General features: G+C 44.5%; 1 protein-coding gene across 4 annotated transcripts; it reads right to left on the bottom strand.

Moving 5' to 3' along the window:
- Positions 1-24,490, bottom strand: PCMTD2 (protein-L-isoaspartate (D-aspartate) O-methyltransferase domain containing 2). Of its 4 annotated transcripts, XM_040638642.1 has the most exons (8): positions 24,356-24,461; positions 20,528-20,587; positions 19,245-19,575; positions 16,060-16,162; positions 14,882-15,053; positions 8,111-8,234; positions 4,874-5,243; positions 1-166 (listed from the first exon to the last, which is right to left on the bottom strand). In XM_040638642.1, the coding sequence occupies exons 3-8, from the start codon at positions 19,549-19,551 to the stop codon at positions 19-21; spliced, it is 1,224 nt and encodes a 407-aa protein (XP_040494576.1). In that variant the 5' UTR covers positions 19,552-19,575; positions 20,528-20,587; positions 24,356-24,461; the 3' UTR covers positions 1-18. The 4 variants fall into 4 exon arrangements, with proteins under 4 accessions (XP_040494576.1, XP_040494575.1, XP_040494577.1 ...); XM_040638641.1 differs by lacking the exon at positions 20,528-20,587 and having other exon boundaries at positions 24,356-24,490; XM_040638643.1 differs by lacking the exons at positions 1-166; positions 20,528-20,587 and adding an exon at positions 2,494-3,324 and having other exon boundaries at positions 24,356-24,490.
- Between the last annotated feature and the right edge of the window lie 1,322 nt (positions 24,491-25,812).

The raw sequence follows: 25,812 nt of genomic DNA, 5'->3' as shown, positions 1-25,812 counted from the left end.
AGAAATGTATGGAAAAACTCACTGTAGTGGTGGGGTACCAGGTGTTGACCTAAGCAGCTTCGGAGACGAACGGAATGTGTAGACTGAAGTCACGTAAACAGTAAACTCTATTTTATAAAGTTCCTTCCCGTGATGGTGGTACCCAATGATGCAGAAGCAATTGCGTCTGTAATATGAAACGGAGCAATGAATTAAGTGACAAGTGGTAGGAGCCCAATTCATCACTGTTAGAGCTGTAAGTTACTGATGAGCAAAGGGAGACAATGGATCAGGTTAGAGACACCTGTATAAACTCTTTAGCCCAATATGCATACAGACAGTTCCACGTAAAAACTATCAATGTAAAGGTAAAATACCAGTTATGGTTAGCAGTGAAATGAGTTTATTTGGGAAAGGCAGATTTGCTAGCTGGAACAAGTGAGCTATGGCGAACCGTAGGAACATTCAAAGAGACAAAGTGAAGGGCAGCTTTTATTAGGTTTTAGGAGGACACTGGGGAGGTCTGTTCTGAAGTTCATTGGGGATGCCAACAAAAGCTATCTCCCAGCTTTGTCCTCACTGCCCCACATTGTCCCCAAGCTGCAGGGGTACCCTCAAGCCCACTCATGTCCTCACAAAGGAGTGGGGACCGGGAAATGCATGCTCTCCCCTCAGGTCAGAGAGCCAGGGTAGGGGGCACTCTGCTCCCTGCTAGGCTGCAGCACAGGACACACCCCACTCACAGTTTAGCCCCTCAGGGCATGTCCAGTGAATACCTGAAATTCAGTGTTCTGATTATTCAGTGCCATAATTTGTAAATTCCAACTGAAATAGAGCCCATCATTCCAGTACCTTGATTGGAAAAATATAGAGATTTATTAAAAAGTAGAGGTTAATATAAAAAAGGTCCAGTGCTATGGTCTGAATGTTTGTTTCTCCCCAAATTCACATGTTGGAATCCTAATGCCGGATGCGATGATGTTAGAACAGGATGCCTTTGGGAAGCGATTAGGTGATGAGGGTAGAGCCTGCATGAATGGGATTACTCCCCCTATGAAGGATCTTAAGCCATTCCCTACATGTGAAAATAGGAGGAGCGTGCCACTACAAAAAGGGCCCTCACCCGATCATGTCAGCTCCCCGATCTCAGACTTCCAGCCTCAGCAACTATGAGAAATGAATTTCCATTTATAAGCCACCCAAAATGCAATAGTTTTGTCTGAGCAGTCTAGATGGGCTAAAACAATCAGCAACCAGTCTGATCCCAAACACTACCCCTAACTTTGTCCCTAAACCCTGAGCCTACAATAGCTAAATTGTGGAAGGAGCCGAGATGCCCTTAACAGGTGAGTGGATTAAGATGTGGTCCATATATACAATGGAATATTACTCGGCCATCAGAAAGAACGATTACCCAACATTTGCAGCAACATGGATGGGGCTGGAGGAGATTATGCTAAGTGAAATAAGTCAAGCAGGGAAACACAATTATCATATGGTTTCACTCATTTATGGAACGTAAGAAATAGGAAGATCAGTAGGAGAAGGAAGGGAAGAATGAAATGCGGGGTAATCAGAAGGCGGAATGAACCACAAGAGACTATGGACTCTGGGAAACAAACTGAGGGCTTCAGAGGGGAGGCGGTGGGGGAATGGGATAGACCAGTGATGGGTATTAAGGAGGGCACGTATTGCATGGTGCACTGGGTGTTATACGCAAAAAATGAATCATGGAACTTTACATCAAAAACTAAGGATATACTGTATGGTGACTAACATAACATAATAAAAAATTATTATAAAAATAAATAAACCCTGGGCCTTTACTCCTGATCTCTGGCCCTCACCCTGGCCGTAGATCCTGACCCTGAGCCTAGGCTCCAATCCTAAAGCATGGCCCTGGCAAATGGTCTCTGACCACCCCCCCCCAACCCAATCCTAAACCTAAGTTCTCACCATCACCCTAACCCTCATCCCTTGCTGCCATGAAAGATACGTTACCATTACCCAATTATCTTTTAACATTTTCATGAAATGGGAAAATTGTGCCCCAAAATTAACCACAAACACCCTTCAGACATACTCTCTCATGGAGTCCGAGCTACCACTTTTCTGTTTTGCCAAACTAAGTGTGTTTAGTTAAAAATAATGTCGACTGGGTGACGCAGTCAGTTGAGAGTCCAACTCTTGGTTCTGGCTCAGGTCACGATCTCATGGTTGTGGGATCGGCTCCGTGCTCAGCACAGAGTCTGAGGGATTCTCTCCATCTCCCCTCCCCCCACTGGAGCGCGCGCTCCCCCACACTCTCTCTCAAATAAATATATCTTTAAAAAAAAAACGATGTCTTCTGCAAGTATACTAGCATGGTACAGAATGAGGCAATGTCACAAACAGTGAGAGAAAACACATGCTTATAATTAAAAAAAAGTTTATTTTCAAAAGATTTTTGGAAAATATGTAGTCAAGAATTTCAATCCCACACAGGAAACACAAGCCATGCCAAGAAGGCCCAAGTGCCGTAACTATGTTTATTGACATCCTTTGTATTTGTCCAATGTATATCCGCTCACTACAATTTTTGTTTGAAATTTCTGGCATTAATTCCCTGAAAGGTCCAGACTCGCAAAAGCAATGTTACATACACAGTTGATTTTTACATTACATACTTGATATTTATACATTTGATATTTCCTTTGCACATGTCTATGGCTTGACTACTTTCAAGACAAAAGTCACATACAGAAATACAGACTCCTCAAAACATAAAAGTCAACAGTTGTCTAGAATGTGGTTTACGATAGAGGCTACAGGCGACACCTGACCCGTCTGTCAGGAAACAGACAGTCGTGCGCATCATACTGGACTCTGGCGAGGGGCGCTTTAGCCCAGGAACCCACTTACAATTCTTCTCTACATGTATAACATAGACACCAAACTATTTCACATGTGTTATATCTATATATACTTTTAACCAAATTCTGGTTTCAACCTCACAAACTGACAACATGTAAATACAAACACAAATGTTAGGAAAGGGTTGACATACATAGGAAAAAACAAATCTTATGCACTACAGTCTAGCATAAAGGCAAATGTGGTTTCAAAAAAAATAAAACCCACATACAATTAAAAAACTTAGTCAAGTCACCTAGTGTAACAGATTCCACAAACATCACGCTCCAGATGTCCACGTACCGCAGAGACCGCTCCGCGTCAATCGGGACGATGTCAGCAAAGACGTGCACTGAGAAGTGACCGCAAGTGAACACAGACCACGCACTTCGGAGACAAAGATGCCCGACCTTCCATTAAAAGCCAGGTTAAAAACGACTATGAAGTACCTGTCTGTACAAAGGGTTACATTCTCAGATCTAGGGCAACAGACACGTTTTCCCAGCTATGCATGCACACAGTATCCCGTGAAACAAATGATTCAGTTACTTAAAGAAGAAGAAAAGGCTAAAAAGAAAGAAAGAAAGAAATTAAATAAATAAATAAACTACCAGAACTCGGTTCGGCTGGTGAAACCACAAAGACACTCAAGCTCAGCAACACCCAAGAGGCTAAGGGATAAAATTCGTCATAAACTCTGGACGACTGATCCAACGTCAGCACTCTGAGTTCGAGTTTCTTGCTACCATTTCATACCATTCTTTTCTTTGGGAACAAAAAGTCAGTTTGAAAAGAACCAGTGTTTTGGAATGACCAACGTTACTTGACAGGATGGCCTTTTCTTCCAGACCCAGAACTTGGTAAAGACAGAGCGCTCAACCCAAAGGGCCTGGAGAAGGTAGATTTCACAAGTCACTGGCGGTTAGACCATCATTCTAATGCAATGGAGCTACTAAAATACATCTACTTGTTATTAAGAAGAATTAGAAAACTAACATGTCCTTTTCTCCAGAATTACAAAAGATAAAATCTATTAATCAGTACTCTAATGTGATTACGGAAAAATAGCCAACTGAAGTTTAAAAAAAAAAAAGCATAGGCTGTCTATAACATTGTCGCCACTGGATTTCCTGCAGTTTTAATGCTTTCCACCTGTTTTGAGGACCGAGCACATCCAGGCCTTAGAAACCCTTTAGCATATTCATGGTTGGGTCAATAGTCATCCCTACCCTTGGGGTAAAAGTAACGTGGCTTATTACACACACTTGTTTCATTCTTGAGTATTTTCTACGGGATTATCTGACATTCGTTCTTCTAAAGGTAAGAAAAGGTGTCAGGAAAATATTCCTTGAATTATTTTGGAATTCCAGAGAGACATCTGGCAGTTTGATACTTTCCTCCTCCCCCATCACAATTTCCCTCTTTTAAAATTACAATCGACAACTCACATAAGATTTAATCACATTTATTTAAAATAAGGGAGAGCTTTTCAATAATGCTCCCCCCTCCAGAGAACTAAAAGGGTTAGTGGAGCTCAGTGCCAGTAATTAAGAGGTTGATACCATAAAGTTCTAACTTGGACACAGGTGTGTCACACCCAGGAAAGATGTTACACACTTGCAAACTTGTGCTTTCTTTCACATTTTATAAGCAACACAGGTTAATTTCAACTTCACTGCTTCATGGGTAATGCAGACATGTGTATCTTGGGTAGGTCTCTGCGTGCAGATGTCAGAGTTTCACCAGAGCAAAAAGCAAACACCCTCTCCAGGAGACTCTCTCCCTTTTGAGAAAACATTCTCCTATGCACTTTGTTTGTCAGATTATGTTTACTGAAACAATACCAACGAATGGAATTCTAGAGGAAAACCAAGAACAAACTGAACACAGGAAAGTGGAGAGGACCACGCTCTCCTTCCCCACAGCATGTGCCCGGGCGACCCCTGCAAGAGCGTGGGGCGCAGGCCTGGTCTCCGCCTCGGTTTGGTCCCCACAGACTTACTTCTCGCGGTAATAGAGCAGGTAGTATTTCAGGGGATCTGGCAGAGGGAGGCTTAGGACCTTCTCGCGTAGGAAGTTTACTGGCGGGGCTGGCTTCGATTCCGGTGGGGCTCTGTCCTCCTCTCGTTCTTCTTCCAAGTCCTCACAGCTGTTGTCATCAGAGGGGCTGGAGATCCGACTGGCAAATACCTCTTTGTCCAAAAAGACAATCGTTTCCATGCGACGGCGGCGCACTCTCCTTCGCTTGGCCCTGGGAGTGTTCTTCAGTCCATTTCCGCTGCTGCTCACTGTCTCCTGACGGATGACCTTTTTAATGGTGCCCCGGATGGCGATACGAGCCAGGTCCTGGAGGCTTCGCACGGCCAGCGGTGCTGCGGAGCAAAAAAGGAGACGCGTCAACCTCGTCAGTGAGGGACCCAGACAGCACAGAGCCCTAACTCTTGGAAGGCCGTCCCCTCATGGTCATTCGCAGTCACTGTCATTCGCAGGCATATTTATAGCACAAGCACAGGGGAGCATTCCCAGCAAATGGCAATGACAGCTCTAACGTGCATGCATGTGGTCCTTCCCAAATGGTATTTTCAAACACACTAACCCCGAACTCATAAGGAAAGGAAGCAAGGTCGTCCATCTCATCAGTCAGAAGCAGAAGAAAACCCCAGGTTCATGACTCTGTTGACTGTATTCACTCCTGGACTCTAGCTCACCCAGTGGAAACACAGTGAACGTAGGGTTCCAGAACTCTTTTATCTACCTTCACATTTTCACAGTACTTCACAAATTGAGTATTTGTTCCTTTTTTATTAGAGAAAAGCATATCCAAAACATTTTTAATAAGTACAAAAACTCCAAAGCATACTGAGGAAAAATAAAATCTGGTGATTAAAGTCGAGCTCAGTTTAATGTGGCAGTACACACATGGCGACAGGAGCGTTCTTATTAAAGGGGGAGGAATCGGGGTTGTGTGTTCAAATACATTATACTGAAAGCCACCATCACTTTTTTCCCTCCAGGACCTCACTTCTTTTTTTTTTTTAATTTTATTTATTTGACAAAGAGAGAGAGCACAAGCAGCAGGAGCGGGAGAGGAAGATCCGGGGCTCCAGTACCTAACTTCTTCCAAAAAAGATGACAATACGTATAGGGAGGGTTCTTAGGTTGTCTGCAACATTTATTACCCAAATCAGAGCGGCCTGCACAGAATCCCGTGCAATGCTCCCTGTTCCACAGGAGCCGGGGAAGCGCCCGGGCCCCAGGCTCTCGGCACTTTCGCCCCAGTGTCCACACCAGGCCTCCTCTCCTGCTCAACTGTCCAAGACAGGCTCCAGCACGTGTCCCACGTGCCCTGTTACGCCAACACTGTAATCATGACGTTCTGCTCAATACACCTACCTTTTCCTTGCCTTGCCCCTCAGTCTGCTGAATGGACTTCTTCTCTGGCTCTCCCGAGGTCCTGTTTGAGGGGAACCAACTTGGCCCAAGTCTCTCCTGCCAGCCCCTCCTCCACCATGGCTAGTAGTGTTCCCTTGGGTGCTGATTTCTACTATTTTCCCACTCTACGTGTCTATCAATCCTTGGCTGGACAGCCACGCTGTGTATGGTTCAAGTAACAAAGACTAGGCGGCAGCTCCCAGGGCTCTGCTCCATTCCTGACTGGGGTCCTGAGACTCCCCCAGACCCACATCGACAACAGATGCCGGACACTTCAGGGCCCACATCCTTCCTCAGGAACATCCTATGTGCCTGCCCCTGAATCCCTTCCGCTGTCAAGGCCACCATCTCCATGGACACAACTTCGCTAGTGTAGAAAACTCTGGCCCAGGAAGACAAAGTTACACATAACTTCAGGAACCCTAAACAACATCACATGATTATTTATCGCCCAGCATTAGCTGTGAAGCTCTGGCCTCAAAACCAGCATCTCAGGGTGTCCTCCATGCTGTCACAACTCTTACCCAGACCCAATCAAGCCCTCACACCAAGAGACCTGTCTTCAACCAAACCCCCAAGAAGCCTCATAGATGCACCGACTATGGCCCCACCTTCTGACACTCGGGCAGTGTTCTGGAAGGCTGCACCCTGGCTGACTACGAGCAATGCTAGCTTCTCCTGGGGAGACTTCCAGGGAGCATGCATGTGACAAATTCACCCTCCACCTGGCCACCAGTGTCGTCAAGAAGACAGAAGCACCACAGCTTTTAGTTCACACATCTGGTGGCTCCCACAGCCTCCACGACAAGTCTAACCTACACAGTGGACCCCCACTTGGACCACGCGGAGGATCATCCATGTTCAAAGTCCCCACCAGCCTCTGCTCGTGCTTTTTCTCCCTTTCTTCTCTCTGCAGAGAATTCACTTTCACCCAAAACGTCCCATCCTCTGTCAAACCGTCCCTGGTCCCTCTCAGCCCCTTTCTATATTGTACTGTTGCTCGTTACCACATTTCAAGGACCACATCTACGGCATGCAACCTCCACTTAGCAGAGACCAAGGCAGAGCATGACTATCTGATAAACGATTCCTCATAAATTAAAAAAAAAAAAAAAAATCTGGAAGGAATTTGCCAACATGTATTATCTTTGGGTGGTGAGATTATGGTTATTTTTTCCCTTTTTTTCGTGCATATGGTCAGAATGCAGAATCCATGCTGAATGGTTTTATTTTAAATACAATAATCTGCAATTCTCATTCCCGTGTAAATTTCTGTTTAAATTATAAACCAGTATCTGGATAAATGCTGGCCCTGATGTCAGCTCTTTCTGGTTCTACATCCTGAAGGAGTTGAAGACACAGGCCTAGCCAAGTAAGGCTCCATGGTAAGCCTCCCACCACACACCAGCAGACCGGCTGAAGCATGTGCCCACGAGGCAGCCCCAAGGAGGAAAGGGTCCCAGGACTCTGCAAGAGCCCTCTGGCTCAGTGGTGCTGGGAACACACTCGCTCTGTGAGACCTCTCCACAAAGCAGAATTAACTCCCTCTCATGGGAGTCTTCTGCTTTCAGTGGCATGACCAGCAATAATTCCTGTAGATTTAAAAGAAGGCGAAAATAACCTAAAATAGGCCGAAAACAGATTATGATTTTTCAATGTCTAAAAATCATTTGTAACATTTTAAGGTTTTAATAGGTAGAAAAATGCTCTTTAATATCAAAAGGTTCCTTACAATTTGTCTTTCTCTTCAAATTCTAATGAGATTTTTTTAAAGATCTAAAGGATAAGTAAGGGTCTTTGCACTTACGTAACTGGACAAGTCTTGATTTTCCGGACTCTGAATGACAGGGCTGGATCAGAGGAGCAAAAGAAACTGCCAGAATCTTCTTGGTTTCCCAAGCAGAAGGGCCAGTTCGCGTTATCTTAGTCAACTGCCCCAAAGAGAAAACAAGAATATTCACAAGATTTGGCTACTGTTAGTTTATATTAAATCATTCCTACGTATAAACTAAAAATACACAGATATGCTAATAATGACATAACCTGACAACAGGGGCCCCTAATATGATGTGACATGAAGTACCCATAATGTATTAATATTGTTGCAAGGATGTTTTGCCAGAAAATGTTCAAACCGTCTAGACCTAATTTCTGTTTACAAGGAATACGTATGTTAGAGAAAAGAAGTCAAAGGGTCCCAAGAAGAGACAATCAGATGAGACAACCTCCCTGGGCTCTCCACAAGAGTCAGTGCTGAGGGCAACAGTGGGGGGGGGGGGGCACAGACACCCTAAAGTCAAAGTTATTAAAGACGCTCACCACCACCTGCAATGCTTCCATCTAAACGGGATCCCAGGCTGTTTTTTCTGGAGGACAGAGACCATAAAAAGACCTTCTCGCGACAACATGACCACACACCAAACAGCAGCTACTAGTGCGGTTTCACGGTCACCTCAGGAGCTTCTCCTCACTACAGCATCGCGCTTTGTGACGTCACCACCACGACACACACACCCCTGCAGTGAAGCTCATGGAAACACCCCTACGAATCACAGTGTTAGGGGCACCAGAAGACCCTCATTAGACAATACGGACCTCCAGTGTGTTCTGTGTGATGGTACCAGTTTCTGAAAGGCCCAAGCAGGTCACAGTGCTATTTTCTGCTCACTTTTGACATGCTAGAATCATACACGCTCTTGTCTAAAAATATCTAAGCCAGCAAATCCTCTAAAAACTAAGATTTTATACCATGAATCTTAGAACTGAAAGCATTAAGCAGCCACGTACTAGGTAAACATCAACAGGTCACTCACACTCTTATGTACCAGCAAAAACTTCTTCTTAAAAACATTTTTTCAAGGAGAAGTTCTACTTACAATGAACATCAAGTATCTAAATACAACCGATAAATAATGTGTGAGCCGTTCAGGAAATCCATGTTCCAGACAAGGGGATGGGTACTGAAAACATGTCTACGACCCTCAAATTAATATGCCCGTAACACAAGTCCAGTAAAAGGGCTGACATATGTTTCTGATACAACAAAGATTTCTAAAATAATTTAAGTAAAGGGGAGCTCAGGTGGCTCAGTTGGTTAAGCAGCCAACTCTTGATTTCAGCTCAGGTCACGATCTCAGGGTTGTGGGATGGAGAGCCTGGATCAGGTGTGCTCAGCAGGGAGTCTGCTCCAGGATTCTCCCTCTCCCTCCACCCCTCCGCCCACCCCCCTCACCCCCCCACACCCCCTGCACAAGCACTCCCTCTCTCAAATAAATAAATCTTTTTAAGATTTTCCATTTATTTATTGACAGTGAAGAAAAGCGGAAGAGGGAACACATAGGGAGTGGGAGAGAAGCAGGCTCCCAGCACAGCAGGGAGCCTGATGGATCCAGAATGCGCTGATGAGGCAGACGCATTGACTGAGCCACCCAGGCGCCCCTCAAATAAATAAATCTTTAAAAAATAATAACAGGGCGCCTGGGTGGCACAGCGGCGGCTACACCGCTCGGCTCAGGCGTGGTCCCGGCATTCTGGGATCGAGGCCTCCCATCAGGCTCCTCCATGAGCCTTGTTCTTCCTTCTCCCACCCCTGCTTGTGCCTCCCCATGGGCCGGCCTCTTTCCTCTGTCAAATAAATAAATAAAATCTTTAAAAAAATAAATAAATAAAAAATAATAATAAATTAAATAAAGATGTATTTAAAACAATATTCTGAGAAAGAAGAGGAAAAAGGAGGACATGTAGCCCTGCTATCCACAATGATGACAGCAATAAGCACGTGAGACTGTCGGCAAGGGCATGGGTGGCTCCTCTCCTGCAAGGCAGCTGTCCGAAGTTAAAATACGGAGCCTCTGATCAAGCACTTCTGCTTTTGAGACTGCACCTGGAAGAGCTCATGGGTATAGACAAAGATTAAGATAAATAATACCCACAAACATGTCTACACACACCCTCTTCACAGCAGCACTGCTTGCAAACAGAAGAGTGGAAAGAACCCAAACGTCCATCAAAAAATCACATTTTCATATGCCAACAAAGAACATTTTTAAATAAACAAAATAGGGACAGAAAAGAACTTTCACTTATACCAAATATCAAATACTTAAAATGAACAATAAGCGACGTGTAAAACCTAAAACTATCAATTCCTATTTCATATGTCTGGATGAATACATGGAATGGAAAAAAATTTGCATATTTTCACCAAAGTAAAGTTATGAAAAAAGTGTGTTTGCTTATATATTTTTTGAGTAAACAGATAAAGACAAACAAAGTGGCTACTACAGAGGAAGAGGAGGGAACATACGTGGAAGGGAATTCTGTGAGTACTCATTATTTAGATCTTGGAACTTGGAAATACTTTACAAAGTTATAAACCCTAAAACGGCAATCCCTAAACACTGGAACAGATGAGCTGTAAGTCAGGCTGACGGTACAACCTCACAGGGAAGCATTATTCCCAGTAACTTTCAAACACGTGAGTCTGTACATCCCCAGGGGAACAGAAGGGCAATCTAAGGGCAGTCAGGGAGCAGGCCTTCCAGGATAGGACACAGGTAATGCTGATTTAAGACGGAAGAAGTCAGAAAAACCCTCTGGTCCTGACTTTGAGTTGGAAATACCAATATAAACCCATGGTGTGTTTTATGTCCAAAAGCCAAAGCAACAGAAACGTAAGTAAGTACTGGGTGGGGTGGGGGACTTCCTAGCTCCAGAATTCCACTGAAAAATATAACCCAGTATTAAAGATTCCAACAAAGGCCCCACCTGTGTTCTCTAAACACCAATTCCCACTGAACTTAAAATTAACACAGATCCTCAGAAATGGTTAATTCCAACTTTGTGGTAAAAAATACACAAAATATGCGTGGAACAGCTTTTCTTACCAGAAAGTAACAAAACCATCAAAGACCACTGAGAGTATATCAGAGCCCAAGAGCCAAACTGGAGAGGTGCCCATTGGTCAAGACAGGACATTTTAAGCTTTAATAAGAATCACACGATGATTAAAATTTTAAGTATGTTTATATCCATAAATTCAGACCGCCACTGGAAACCAAAAAAAATCTTATTAGTCACCACTTTCAAGAGATGCTAGAGAACCAGATTATTGAGCAAACTGATAAACAAAGCTTAAGAATCAGAATTTATGCAGCCTCTCCTTATACAGTGAACCTGGGGTAACCAAGGCAGTATATAGTTGCAGGGTACAAAATCAGTGTGCAGAAACCCACCGCACATATACACACTCATAAAGATGCAGCAGAAAGAGAAATTAAGAAAACAATCCCATTTACAACTGCTCCAAAAATTACAAAATATCTAGAAATGAACTTCAAAAGGAGCTGAAAACCTCTACTCTGAAATTTATAAAACACTGATGAAAGAAACTGAAGACAACACAAAGACACAAAATGGATTAAGGCCCTAAATGTGACACCTAAAGCCATAAAAACCCTAGAAGAGAGCCCAGGCAGTCATGTCTCCGACATCGGTCGTAGCAACATTTTTCTAAATAGGTCCCTTGAGGCCAGGGAAATAAAAGCAAAAATTAACTGCTGGGACTACATCAAAATAGAAAGCTTCTGCACAGCAAAGCAAACAACCAACAAAACTAAAAGACAACCTCCTGAATGGGAGAAGATATTTGTAAACGACATATCCGATAAAAGGTTCGTATCTAAATTACATAAAGAACTTACACAACTCAATGAACTCAATGCCCAAAAACCCAATAATCCGACTTAAAAATGGGCAGATGACCATGAGCAGATATTTCTCCAAAGAATCCAGATGCCAACACACACACATCACTCGTCACCAGGGAAGTGCATATCAGAAGCACAGCAAGGGGCGCCTGGGGGGCTCAGCTGGTTGAGGGTCCAACTCCTGGTTTCAGCTCAGGTCGTGATCTCGGGGTTGTGAGATTGAGCCCCGCATCAAGCTCCATGCTCAGCACGGAGTCTGTGCGATTCTCTCACCCTCTCCTCTGCCCCTCCTGCTTGCGCTTTCTCTCTCTAACATAAATAAATAAATCTTTAAAAAAACAAAACACCACAATGAGATACCACCTCACACACATCAGAATGGCTAAACTCAATAACACAGGAACAAGTGCTGGTGAGGACACAAGAAAAAAGAACCCTCCTGCACCACTGGCGGGAATGCAAACTGGTGCAGCCACTCTGGAAAACAGTACAGAGGGTCCTCAAAAAGTTAAAAACAGAAGTACCTTACAATCCAGCATTGCACTACTAAGTATTTACCCCAAGAATACAAAGACACTAATTCAAAGGGATACACGCACCCCCGTTTATGGCAGCATTATTTACAATAGTCAAGATATGGAAGCAGTCCAAGTGTCCACGGAGAGATGAATGGATAAAGAAGATAGAGGGCGTATACACACACACACACACACACACACACACACACACACACACTGGAATATTATTTGGCCATAAAGAAGAATGAAATCTGGCCATTTGCAATGACATGGACAGAGCTAGAGAGTATTATGCTAAGCAAAATAAGCCAGTCAGAGAAAGACAAATACCATATGATTTCACTCATGTGGAATTTAAGAAACACAAACACTGAACAAAGGAAAAAAAAGAGACAAACCAAACAACAGATGTTCTCTTAAAGAACAAACGGAGGGTCATCAGACAGGAAGTGGGTGGGGGGTGGGGGAAACAGGTGAGGGATGAAGAGAACACATATGTTGATGGGCACCGGGTGACGTATGCAAGTGCTGGATCACCGCCTCACACGTCTGAAGCTACTGTAACACTGCACGTTAGCTATACTGGAGTTAAAACTGAAAAGAAAAAAGTAGTCGAGGTACGAAATGCAGAGAAATGATCGAATCAGAATGTACCGTTCTGCATCCCTTAATGAGATAATGGATCGGGACCACAACCGCACTGCCAGCATCGGAAACGGAGACAACAGGCGTGATGTGCGTGCATACGACGTACACTGTAGCACGTGGTAACCTAAGTCCTCCAAAACCTAAGTCCAACTAGAAACTAAGCAAGGCTTTAGGTCCAACTAACAATTTATAATGGAAACCGGGAGCAGAAGAATATGGACAACATCAGCACAGAGTCATGTCACCTCCAAATCCAGGCTACAGGAAACTGTAAGACAAATCACCTGATTTCTTTTCCTCAACAAGTATATTACAAGGAAAAAGTAAAAAGAAAAAAGAAGAAGTTACAGATAAAAAACACTTAAGAGATCTATCAACCAGGGGAACCAGGCAGGCTCAGTGAGTGAGTGGAGCGTGCAAGTCCTACTCTTGGGGTCATGAGCTAAGCCCCATGCTGGCTGCAGAAATTACTTAAAAATAAAATATTTAAAAGAGAGAGAGAGAGAGCGAACAACCAAATACAAGACATAAATCTTAAATGGAGACCCATTCTATTCTCCAAACTAGTCAAACAAATTTTGAGGCAATCAGGAAAATTGGAACACTAGCTGACCATTACTAGGAAATTGGTGGTAGTTTTTTAGATCGATAATGGTTTTGTGGTATCTGAAAAAAACAGCCCTTATCTTTTATAGATACACTTTGAAATATTTATGGATAAAAATTTTGTTTTACTTAGCAATATTCACTACAGTCTGTATAAAACAGTAAATCACAGAATATTATACACACAGCCTCATGCCCAATTCCAGGAACCAGAGGATACGCTATTGTCCACAATTCCACAGCTTACTATATAATCGCTCAATATGATGATAGGAAATGTTAAATGGCTTAAAATTATCTCATCAATTAAGTAAAACATCGTAACTTCTAAACCGTATGCACAATGACCTTCTTGGAAAAGGGTACAAACTACAAGAATCCTACAGTAACAGTGCTTAAGGTGAGGATTGTGAGCAATTTTTCTTAATTTTCATATGTTCTGGATTTTCAACAATGAATGATTACTTTCTAAGCAAAATAAATTAAATGCTAACATTATTAAATTGCAGAAAATCACACAAAAATGCACACTCTCCTAATTTTTATCACACCCGTTTCCTAGTTCTTTGTGACTAAGACATTCTCCCTGATGACCAATTCAGGTTTGATTAATCTGCTTGTTTATTACAACTTGTTTTTCTCAATGAAGCACAACAGCCACAACATACAGAAACATGCACGACCAAACAGCAGACTGAGACAAGGTTCCTCCTAAGGAAGAGATTCCTGTTGAATACTCGCTGTCACAGAATTTAACAGTTACAACAGAACTACCCTAATGACTTTTACATATAATTTCTAACAACAGAATAAGCATACTAGAATAGCTGTGGAGGAGGGGAGGGAGGCGGGAGAGAGGAAGGGAGAGAGGAGGAGACAGAAGGGAGGTGAGGGTAAGGGCTCACAGTGCAGGCTCCAGGGTGCCTACTGAGTCAGGCCCTGGCCCAAGCTAGGCTGTCTTTCTAACCTGTCCCCGCCTGCGTCCTCGTTTGTGAAACGGAGGGAGGTGTCATGAGGGATCCAAGGAAAAATACACGGAAACTTCTTAGAACAGACCTTGGCCAATAGTAAGCGTGTCAGTTATGAGAGGGATCTGACCTTCTCTTCCAGTGGCATGACAAGGATGCCCCCTACTTTGAGAAGACTCTTCATGTACTCTTCATGCTCTTTCTGCACACCAGCCCCACAGTACACACGATCGTACTGAGAACAATCTGGAGAAATCTCCAGGCAATTGCCAGTAACAAAGGAAGGTTCACAGAAGTCAAATCTGAAAGCAAAAAATGTTTTCTGTAACTGAATATATCACAGTGTAGCAAGTCTCTATAGTAAATCTATACTAACCACAGGTTATGTTTTCCTTGAACAACCCTATAATGACATAATAAATTGACAGAGCCAGAAGCTGGAAGTCAGACCTCCGAAAAGAATTATATTATTAATAAACAGAACCCTCGAAATTCCAAACAAAATATTGTGAAAGTGAATGTCATAAACTTAATACAGACTTAAATCATCTAACATCCAATCATCACTGTCTTTGCTCTGTTTTTATAAATCATTACCTTACTTAAGCTCTACTAAAACCACGTAGAACGAGGGTGTCCGGTGGCTCAGTCGGCTAAGTGTCCAACTCTTGGTTTCAGCTCAGGTCATGATCTCAGGGCTGTGAGACTGAGCGAGTTCGCGTCGGGCTCCCTACCCAGCGCGGAGTCCGCCCGAGAGCCCCTCTCTCCCTCTCCCTCTGACCCTCCCCCACGCTGTGTGCACATGCCCACGCGCTCTCTCCCTTTCTCTAATAAATCTTCAAAAAAATATATAAAAACAAGTAAAATGAAAGAAAACTACATTTGGTGTTTCTAAAAATGTTAAACCCTAAAATAAGAACTTTAATGCCTTATTTAAAAATGGCAAGAGGTAGTTATATATACTGTTTAAAGACAAATGCAACAGTTCTGTTTTAGAAACAATTAGATGATAAATTGTTGTCCGTGCTGGAAACATGAAAATTGGGCAAAATGAACATTCCATTTCCTTCCCTTATTATATTGGTGAAAAATTACCTTTCCCTGGTATCATAGTTAAAAAACCTAAAGCCCTCAAAAGCACAAAATATTTAAAAAATAATTAGAACAGCTATGCATATACCCTGATTCTCCTGCCAAAGTTGAATCATGTTTGCTGGTATATGAACACTAATAAATTTATTTCTCCCGCCTCCTCAAAAGTTTAAATTATAATCCACACAGCAACCCAAGAGTAGAATTTGATCTTACTTGTCAAAGCTGTCGCTGGTTCTAATGAAGAAGTCCAGCTTCTGCTTTGCGTATTCTATTACGTCCGAGTGGAGTTCAACCCCATGGTTCACACCAAAAGGACCTAAAATGTTCCAGAATAAGAAAACTTTTAGAACTAGGGCAAGAACTCTTACTTTTAATCTCTACTTTATCAACTGCAATGCACCAGATCAGCATGTATAATTACATGAAGAAATTCGCAAGGTTTTGAGGTCTTACCACATTACTGGACCTAAATCACCCAAGCTAATCTTTAAATATGCAGGACAGACTATGCTCACAACATTGTAAATGCTTCTTTCTTTGACATTAGCAACGCCACAGCTTTCCAAAGCCCGGGTCTCTCTGCTCTCAAACTTTTTTTTAAAGATTTTATTTATTTATTTGACAGAGATAGAGACAGCCAGCGAGAGAGGGAACACAAGCAGGGGGAGTGGGAGAGGAAGAAGCAGGCTCCTAGCGGAGGAGCCCGATGTGGGGCTCGATCCCACAACGCCGGGATCACGCCCTGAGCCGAAGGCAGACGCTTAACCGCTGTGCCACCCAGGCACCCCTCAAACTTTTTTTTTTTAATTTTTTTATTTATTCATTTGACAGAGAGAGAGAGACAGCCAGCGAGAGAGGGAACACAAGCAGGGGGAGTGGGAGAGGAAGCAGCAGGCTCATAGCGGAGGAGCCCAATGCGGGGCTCGATCCCAGAACGTCGAGATCACGCCCTGAGCCGAAGACAGATGCTTAACGACTGAGCCACCCAGGCGCCCCTGCTCTTAAACTTTTAAAGAATTATTTGAAGATGTAAAAAAGCCAAGATCTGCAACGAAGAAATCAAGATCTTACTAATGAATTAAGAAAGAAAAATGTTATTTCCAAATGAAACCGGACTCAGGACGTGTTCCACTAAAGGTCGCCCCAAACACTCAGACATGGACACAAATAGCTTTTGATCATCATTAAAATAAAACTATGACAAGGGCGCCTGAGTGGCTCAGTCTGTTAAATGTCCGACTCTTGATTTCAGCTCAGGTCAGGATCTCGGGGTTGTGGGATCGAGCCCTGTGTCGGGCTCTGTGCTCAACATGGAGTCTGCTGCAGATTCTCTCTCTCCCTCTCCCCCTGCTCCTTCCCCCACTCGTGTGCATGCGCACACTCTGTCTCTAATAAATAAATAAAATCTTGAAAAAAATGAACAAAATAAATAAATAAAACTATAACCAAGTCACTGACTTCCATCCCCGCTGCCCTCTGGCTAGCAGCACATGCCAGAAACGAAGGAAACCTTTACTTTCCTACTCGTCATAGTTTCATTAGTCCCTCTCACCCTTTACCAAAACCTATTAAGTAGTTAATTCTCATAACAGATATAGGACATAGTTCCTACCCCCAAGAAGCTTAACACCAAACAGAGTAATAACATATTGACCCTGACTCACCCCAATAAAAAGATGACTAAGAGGAGAGGGAGGGCACAGGAGGAGTTAGGACTAAGACATCAAGGGCAGCACTGAAGCCAGACTGAAAGCCACCCCCTGCCCCCCGCAGGAGGACATTCCACGCCCTAATCACACAGCACTTTCAGGTCAGCTGCACAGGAATGCAGCAGAAAAGGGATAAAGTTCGGGGCCAGACAGAAAGGCAGTTGGGTTTATAAAAGAGTCAGATGAAAGACTCCAGACCTCACATCTGCAGGCACTGGGACGCCAACACGGTCTTCAGCTCTGGAGTGATGTGCATGAAGCAACATTAACGGCTGAGGAACCTAGAGAGGGAGCCCCAGAACACATGGTGCAGTGCGTGCAGCCTCCTCCCTGCAAGTGCAAGAGTCTACCTGTGAAAGGAAACTCTCCAGCCACCTCCTTCAAATACATCACACCAGTACAGAGTATCCACTGCAGCCCCCAAAAAAGCTTCCCTTCCTTTAGATCTCTCTCCACCCCAACATGTAATTACATTCCTAGCAAACAGCTGACTCAGAGAAGAGAAGCTGTTTATAATTTCCAGGGAATGTCAAGTGCACCAGGTCACCTCAGGCTTACTGTGAGAACTGAGAATCTCAGCTCTTTTCAAAAGCATTTCTAACCTAGTCAATTTGATGCCCCATTCCCCTCTCCCCAAACAGCATCTCATCCTTAGCTCCCCCAATTTCTCTGCTCCACTGATTTGCCCTTTGCTAATTCCAGAAGGATACATCACCTGGGCTCTTCACAAAGCAGTCTCAATCCAAGACAAATTAAGTTCAAAAAGCATTTAGCTTTAAAAAACAAAACAAAAACAAACCTAAAAATTTGAGGATAGCAATCTATAGCCTAAAGTCAAATGATGTCACAAAACTTCACCAAAATTCCAAAGTCTATGAACTTATAAAGAACAAAAATACCATTCCATACCCACAAAAATCACCTGTTACTGCTAAGATTTTCTGTAACAACCTCAAAGAAACAATGCCGTGGTGTAGTGGTGATGGCGCCTGGGGTCCAGATGCCACCCTCTCTCACAGATGCTGCAGCAGCCTCAGCCCTGCTTCCTCTTCAGAGAAATCTTTTAAAGGACAGGTCAGCCCCTGTTACTCCTCCAGCAAAACCGTTCTATCTCAGAGTAAAAACAGACACCTAAACCCTCAATTATCTGATATTGTTGTTTCAATAACAAAAATGCCAATCCCCATGTGTAGTCTCACAACTTATTTGGGAAAAGAGGCAAAACCTGTGAAGTCCTTACCATCCCTAGAATTTATTTACAAAGAACAACTTACAAGTATTAGCTCTTAGAGCATTAAAACAATATAAACCAAAACTGCTTAGAAGAACTTTAACTTCCAGAGAACTTTAAACTTAGTCTCAGTTTACAGACAAAGTGACAAAGCAGGCTGGGTGATTGTATTAAACAAGAAATCACTGTAAGGTCCCAATTTACACAATTTTCTTGGTCCTCTGTTGTCCAGAAGGAGGGTGCGCTGAACAGACAGTGGAGGTACAGGTGGGAGGGGGTAGGCAACAGGAGGGGTCCCTCCGAAAACTCGGAGCCCTCCCTTCACCAGCCCACCCAATGACTATGTATGAACCACAGCAGACGACTGCTCAGAAGGCCATAGACAAGGGCCCTACAAAGGAAACACTGCCGTGCACCATGAGACAGAAGGTGCTCGGCCACACTCTGCCCAGACTCACCTAGAATGAGCCCCACCATGGAGCTGAGGTAGCCAGTGCCACTGCCCAGGTTCAGGAAGGAGAGCCCCGGCTGCAGGTCCAGGGCCTCCATCACTTCCGAGTAGATGCACGGAGCCGAGAGGTGGATGTTGCCATGCTTCCACGCCAAATCTTTATAAGCATTTTCTTTAAATTCTTCAAGATAATAATCTGCGCGATCGATAGCTCGGAAAGCCTGCTCAACCAGCTCTGTCCGGATGTACTGTGCTTCTTTCAAGTTGTCTATTAGCTCGTCATTGTCTTCACCAGCACTCACAGCACCTCCCATCTTCAAGATCACACTTAGGCAACACTGCAATTAAAAGTGTTTTTAAAGAGCTATTTACATTAAAGGTAAGAGCACAACAGTTAAAGTTCTCATAACATGGCAATTTCAAATTCTGAATTCTGAAAATATCACAGATGGAATATATTTTGTCAGCACCCACCCAACCTACCCCACCCCCGCCAGATTCAGAAGGAAAAAAAAACCAAACCAGTTAAATACGAAATTCCATTGTATCTATCCGGAAGTAAGTTTGTAATTTACAACATCAAATGAATTCAAATGAACCTGAGGTACCTAACACATATTTGACAGCTGAAAACATCATTAAAGTAGAAACTCAATATTTTACTACAAGTCGTCAATCTACAAAGCCAGGTATTTAGGATTAAAATTATCTTGACTATAGATCTCCTTAATGGAAATATATTCACACATGGCAACGTCAATGGATATAAGCATAAAAAGAATACAGATATGTCTAGAAAAATCACACTAATATCAACTCCCTTTGAATATTTCAAGTGCTACAGATCAATTTTGAATAATAAATCTCCAAAAGCAAAAAAATGAAATAAAGATAAACAACAAATACTATAAGGTTACAGTTTATTTGAAATTCAAATTTAACTGGTGTCCTAAATCTCACCTGACAACCCTACACCCCACCCACACGCGAGTACGCAAGGTGTCCATTTAACTGGTGTCCTAAATCTCACCTGACAACCCTACACCCCACCCACACGCGAGTACGCGAGGGGTCCATTCAATCTGTTCACTTGGATTCAGACGTACACATTTCAGCCAAAAATACCACTAACAAAACTCTTACCCGGTAGGACGAATGGTGGCATTTTATCGTAACAAACACAAAATCTGTTTTCAGGCTACAGCTGCTCCAAGAACTCCTACACCCCCTTTGGAAGTGTATGTTAGGCAACCTTTCTACCTCTTTAACAATAAAAGGTACATTGCTTACCTTCTTCCCAACTGCCTTTAAGAAGAAAAAGCAACAGTGTGATCACTTCTGAGCCACCTGCTAACATACAATGTGCCTCCATCTAATTCACAGGGGCCTCATCTTCATGAACCATAAAGATATCTTCTCCAATTTTATACATACCCCATGTAACTCTTTCCAAAAGAATGATTTTACTTCACATGAAATGGTAATGTTTTACAAAACATCGGATGTAAATTGTTGGGAAAAACAGAAAACACCAGACTTCACAAAGACTGACACATTTTCTGATTCAGGACAACTTCCATAATAACATACTATAATTTATTATTGCAATCCTCTGGACTTCTAACAGCAGAACGAGAAGCATAAACACTGGGGGAAGAGATTCCACACACACACACACACCATGCACACTACTGGCAACTGTGGTGGCAGACGTTTTCCCAGGAATAAAAATTAATGAGCACATGATAAATCTTCAGCTTCTCACAACAAATACACAAGATATGTGAAACGTAGGGCTTAGTATAAATGCTCTAACACTTCACAGTTGGAACAGTTTGTCTTCATCATCAAGATTTTAGAGCTGAATATTATACTTTCCAAATCACCAGATTTTGACCCCATTTCAGTTGTTTTTGAGCCCTTGTTAGGTTAAGGTCCACGACCAGTTAACTTAGCCGATTGGATAAAGTACTAATGAGGTCGAGTTTAATCTTCGATAAGCCACTTAGTTCTGAGGCTACAGTCTACATCTGTAGTCTAGGACAGTCATCTGGAAATTTAGGTCACTGCTTAAAAGTGGAGTTGCGTTTATTGCCTAAAGGTCTGCTCAGGAGCAGGCCTGGAAACCACGCATCTTGCACCGCGGATCAAACCGTGCACGTGATGTCCTACCACGCCAGCTCAGTACCATTACTCTACCTTCAGAAAGCAGACGCTAACTATATATCGGGCACATTTTATTTTCTACTGTGTAATCTATCGCTTATTTTCAACTTCACCTCACTTTGAAAGTTTATTCATATGCAAAAGCTAGCATTTTAGTAAAAAGAGCTACAACCTTTACAGGCACCACCCGCCAGTCACAGGCGGTCACGTTACTTTCACTACTGAGGCAAATTGGGGCCGAGCAACTATTTTGCTTATGATCACACACCAGCGCATGAAGAGAAGGCTAGAATTCAAACCCAGGACTGTCTAGCCAAAGGCCTACGTTCTCAAATTGTCAAAGGGAAAACATTCTTTAATACATACCATGTCGGTGACCCTTGCCACACACAACAGACCATGTAACTACGGGTGGTAGGTTGCGTGTGACCATCTACAGGGTCTGAGAATACTGCCTTTGCCGGGTCATCTCCCACTCCCTCACACTGGATACAATCACTGCTCATTCCTGACCGCCCCTGTGACTGGTCAGAAGACCATCCAAAAACAGCAACAACAGATTCAAAGATATCCTTGCCAAACCAAATATGGATCTACAGTCCCGTCAAATCCAATTGTTCAAAGTAATGGGAAATAATTTCTGGATGCTGTACTTAATTATACTTTGCAATCCCCAGTATAATTCACTACTCTGGGGTAACTGGCCAACAGGACAACCCTACTCTCACACTGCTCCTTCCAAAACCAACTTCGAGAGCACAGTGAAGAAGACAGTTGAGGAGCAGACACGGGAAGGTCTCATGACTGACAGCTAAGGAGGCTATAGTTGGCTCAACACAGCCTGAAGCCATGATAATGGGAATTGCAATTCCAGTCTACACTGGGTTTGTCAGACTACACATGGAGGGCCATGTTCCAACCTGAATATCACTTCTTAAGGGAAATGTGGACAAGGTAATTTCATGTGAAAAATGAGCTGGGAGAAAGGACCCTGTCATGTAAGCCCTGAAAGGCTTTTCTTTTTTGTAATGCAAGGGCCTGACTTAAGTTTTGACTGGCGAAGAATAAACACTTTGCCTCCTGCCACTCCACTTGAAGAGCCAGGCCTTTGCTTGAGACCAGATCTTAGTTGATATCCACAACAGACCTTTTGGGCCACTTGTCTTTTCTCTTCCCATGCTTTACATTCCCTCTTTTGTTTTATATTCCCCCAAAAAGAGCAAGCCTGAGAAGCCCTAGGCTCCCACCCTCAACCCTAATACAAGCAGAAACACAGGCCCGTGCTCCTCGAGCTCTCTCTTCACAGCCCCCATCTCACTGTGTAGCCCCAGGTATGCTGTAAAATTTCCAGGTTCTCTAATAGTAAGTAATAAACCTTTATTTTTTTTTTTCAGTTTCCTGATGGTTGTTGCTGAAAAGTGTCTTGCAATCGTAATAATCATATTGGTTATTGACAGACTGAGACCAGCAGAACACAGAACCAAAACCACACCTCCTGCTGGCAGAATAATGAAAGAAATACAGACTTATCTTGAAAACTAGAACTCTTGTAAGGAATACATATAGAAGAATTTTTTTGCAAACACTTGAAAGGCTGCCATGTACATACTATTCCTGGAGCTGGTAAAAGCTGGGTCCGTGGAACATGTTAGATGAAGACAATTTCTACTAAACACAGAAAAGCTTTCTAACAACTAGAATTCTAAATACTGAACTGTTCTTAGAACCTCGACAGCCTGTCACCCCCAGGGATGTTCCAGGTTAGGTACAAGCTGAGGTGGGCCCAGAAGGCCTAGGCACTGACCCCATCACCTCAGACATCCCCTCTCATTCCACCTCTAAAGCTCTATTTCACCCAAGCACAGCCACAAGTTCTGAGTTGTTTGCAGGACCCTGACTTCACTAATACTTGATTGACAGTCTACTCAACACCCAAAACGGAGTTCTTTACTTTAGCTACTCCTCTGCCAAAAAGAAAGAAAGAAGAAAACTATCATAGGCTTGTGACAAACAAAGGGGACAGACGGAGATTTAGGTAACTTTTTTGAAAGCACACATCAACTTGGGAGGCACATCCTATGGCGAAAAAAACAAACACGGGCACCAAGCCCAGCCAAGTTTTCCTCCCCCAACTATAGACCTTTTTCAGGCGCCTGAAGTTAAGTCCCAGGGTTCTGTGCCAATTCTTGGTATCCCCAAGGCTTGGAAAGGCAACTATCTTTAGAATTCTGTTTTTTGTTTTTTGAGAGATTTAATTTTAAGTAATCTCTACACCCAACATGGGGCTTGAACTCGGCCTAGACTGTCACCTTCCGAAAAGGTCCAAGATAGAATTTGTTTTAAACGTTGATAAGCCTTGACTTGCCTCAGAACTAACTGCAAACGCTTCCTACTTAATAAACTAGGGACAAACTGCATGTCTGTAGAGTCAAGAACATCCAAGGGTGCAAGCAACGGGCACTAGGAGAGAGACCTCCGGGAGGCCCTGGATCGCTAGAGGGCAAACCACAGGGCGCACCCGGGACAACCCCCCAGCGGAGCGCAGCAGGGGAAAGAGACACGGTCTTGGAGGATAAACGCCTGGGTGGGTTGGAAGGTTGAGGGGAGAGACGCAGGAGGGGGAAGCCCAGGGACTGGAAGGGGGAGACGCAGTGGGGAGGGCTGAGGAACGCTGGTGGGGGAAGGGGAGGAGGGGGAGACGCCAGGCGGGGGCTGGGGGGAGTCCCCGGTAAGGGGAGACGGGGAAGGGGGGCTCAGACGTCCAGGGAAGTCCGGGGGAAGGCGAAGACAGGATAGGAGGACGCCGAAACCGAGGGGGACGCCCCCCGGAGGGGGGTCCAGGCGCTCGGGACCGGGGGAGAGGAGGGGAGACAGAGAGGAGGGAGGGGTCCAGGGGGAGACGCCGCCGCCCGCCACAAGCCGGGCCGAGGGCGGCGGCGGTGGCGGCTCTACCTCCGGGCTCGGCCGGCCCGCGAGATCGGGCTCCCTAGGCCGCGACCTGGAGCTCCTCGGGCGCCCCTCGCCCGTCCGCGGCCCGGCTGCGCCGCCCCGACCTCTGCCGCCGTAAACATCCGCCGCCCCACTGCGCATATGCGCGCAACGGCCCGACTGCGCGTGCGCCCACGCCTGGCGCTTAAAGGGGCAACAGCGCTGCTGGTGGGCCCCGGGGCCGTCCCTGCCCTCGACTTCCCCACGGCGGACTGACCGTGAGGCGCATGAGAGGAAGGAGAGAGACGCAGGGCCGGCCCTGCACTCTTCGGGGGTATTGGAGGGGGAGCGGTCAAAGGACAGCTGCAGGTGAGGGTTATGATTTCCACGCACCACCCAAAGCTGGGACCCAGCGAGGAAGGGCCAACAGGTGAGAAAGAAATGAAAAACCCGTGTGATGGAATCGTAACTCACGGCAGTGGCTACTCTGGCTTTGATGACACGGAAGGGACATTCGAGCTAAGGTGCGTAGGACAAGAAAGATCCAACCGTGCGAAGAGAGGGTCCATTGGCTGCAGACCACGGAGAGCGGAAGTGGGCAGGAGCCACCTGCCGGGCACACACCTGAGAGGAGGCCACAGCAAGCAGCCCTGCCACCTCTGCTCAGCTTCAGCAGGCTGCCCCCTCCAACACCTGCATCTGGGCAGACCCTTCACCTCTTTTATGGGCCTCAGCGGGGAAACACGGAGTTGGAATAGACCCCATCTAAGCTCTGTCCCACAAAGTGAACCGTGAACCCATAAATTCCCATATTGTGGAGCTGCTGTGCACAGTAGTCTCCATAACAGACAACTGGAGACGTCTCAGATGACACAAAGACCCAGCATCGTGGATTCTCAAGGTTTCTGTTCCTAGAGGATGATGGAGTTTTGGCAAGGGGGCAGACTAGTAACAATTTCTCTGGGTCCTACGAGGCAAAGAGAACTATTTTTGAATAATAGGAATAGGAATACTATAACAAGGACCATTATGATACGAACTTCCTAACTGCACAGGAGGAAGGAGAAGAACGCCGCCTCTAGGAGGAGAACGCTGCTGGGTGGGTCATGTGCTGGCTGACAAGAGGATGTGGCTGCAGACCCCACAGTCCTGCAGGAGCCAGGGTGTGTGTGCACCCACATGTGTTTCACACAGAGAGTGCAGAGCAAGGGTGTGTCTGCTTTGTTTGTCCTAGTGAAGCAGACCAACCTAAGCTTCTGTGGCTTGTGGGACACCACGTAGGAGGCCGAGCCCCTGAGGGCTGAAGTTGGACCCAGTCTCAGAGCAGGGAAGTTGTGCTCGCCAGCATCATGCTTTAGATGTTGACCAGGCCCATGGCCCCTGCACAGGCTGCCCTCCATGTGAGAACAATCTGAGATACCTTTGCTGGACATCAGTGAGGGTCATCCCGCATCCCAAAAGTGACCTTGTGGCTCTCTGTC

This window comes from Ursus maritimus, unplaced genomic scaffold (genome assembly GCF_017311325.1).
Source record: "Ursus maritimus isolate PB19 unplaced genomic scaffold, ASM1731132v1 scaffold_22, whole genome shotgun sequence".
Taxonomy (NCBI): domain Eukaryota; kingdom Metazoa; phylum Chordata; class Mammalia; order Carnivora; family Ursidae; genus Ursus; species Ursus maritimus.
This window is presented reverse-complemented; position numbering and strand designations above follow the sequence as displayed.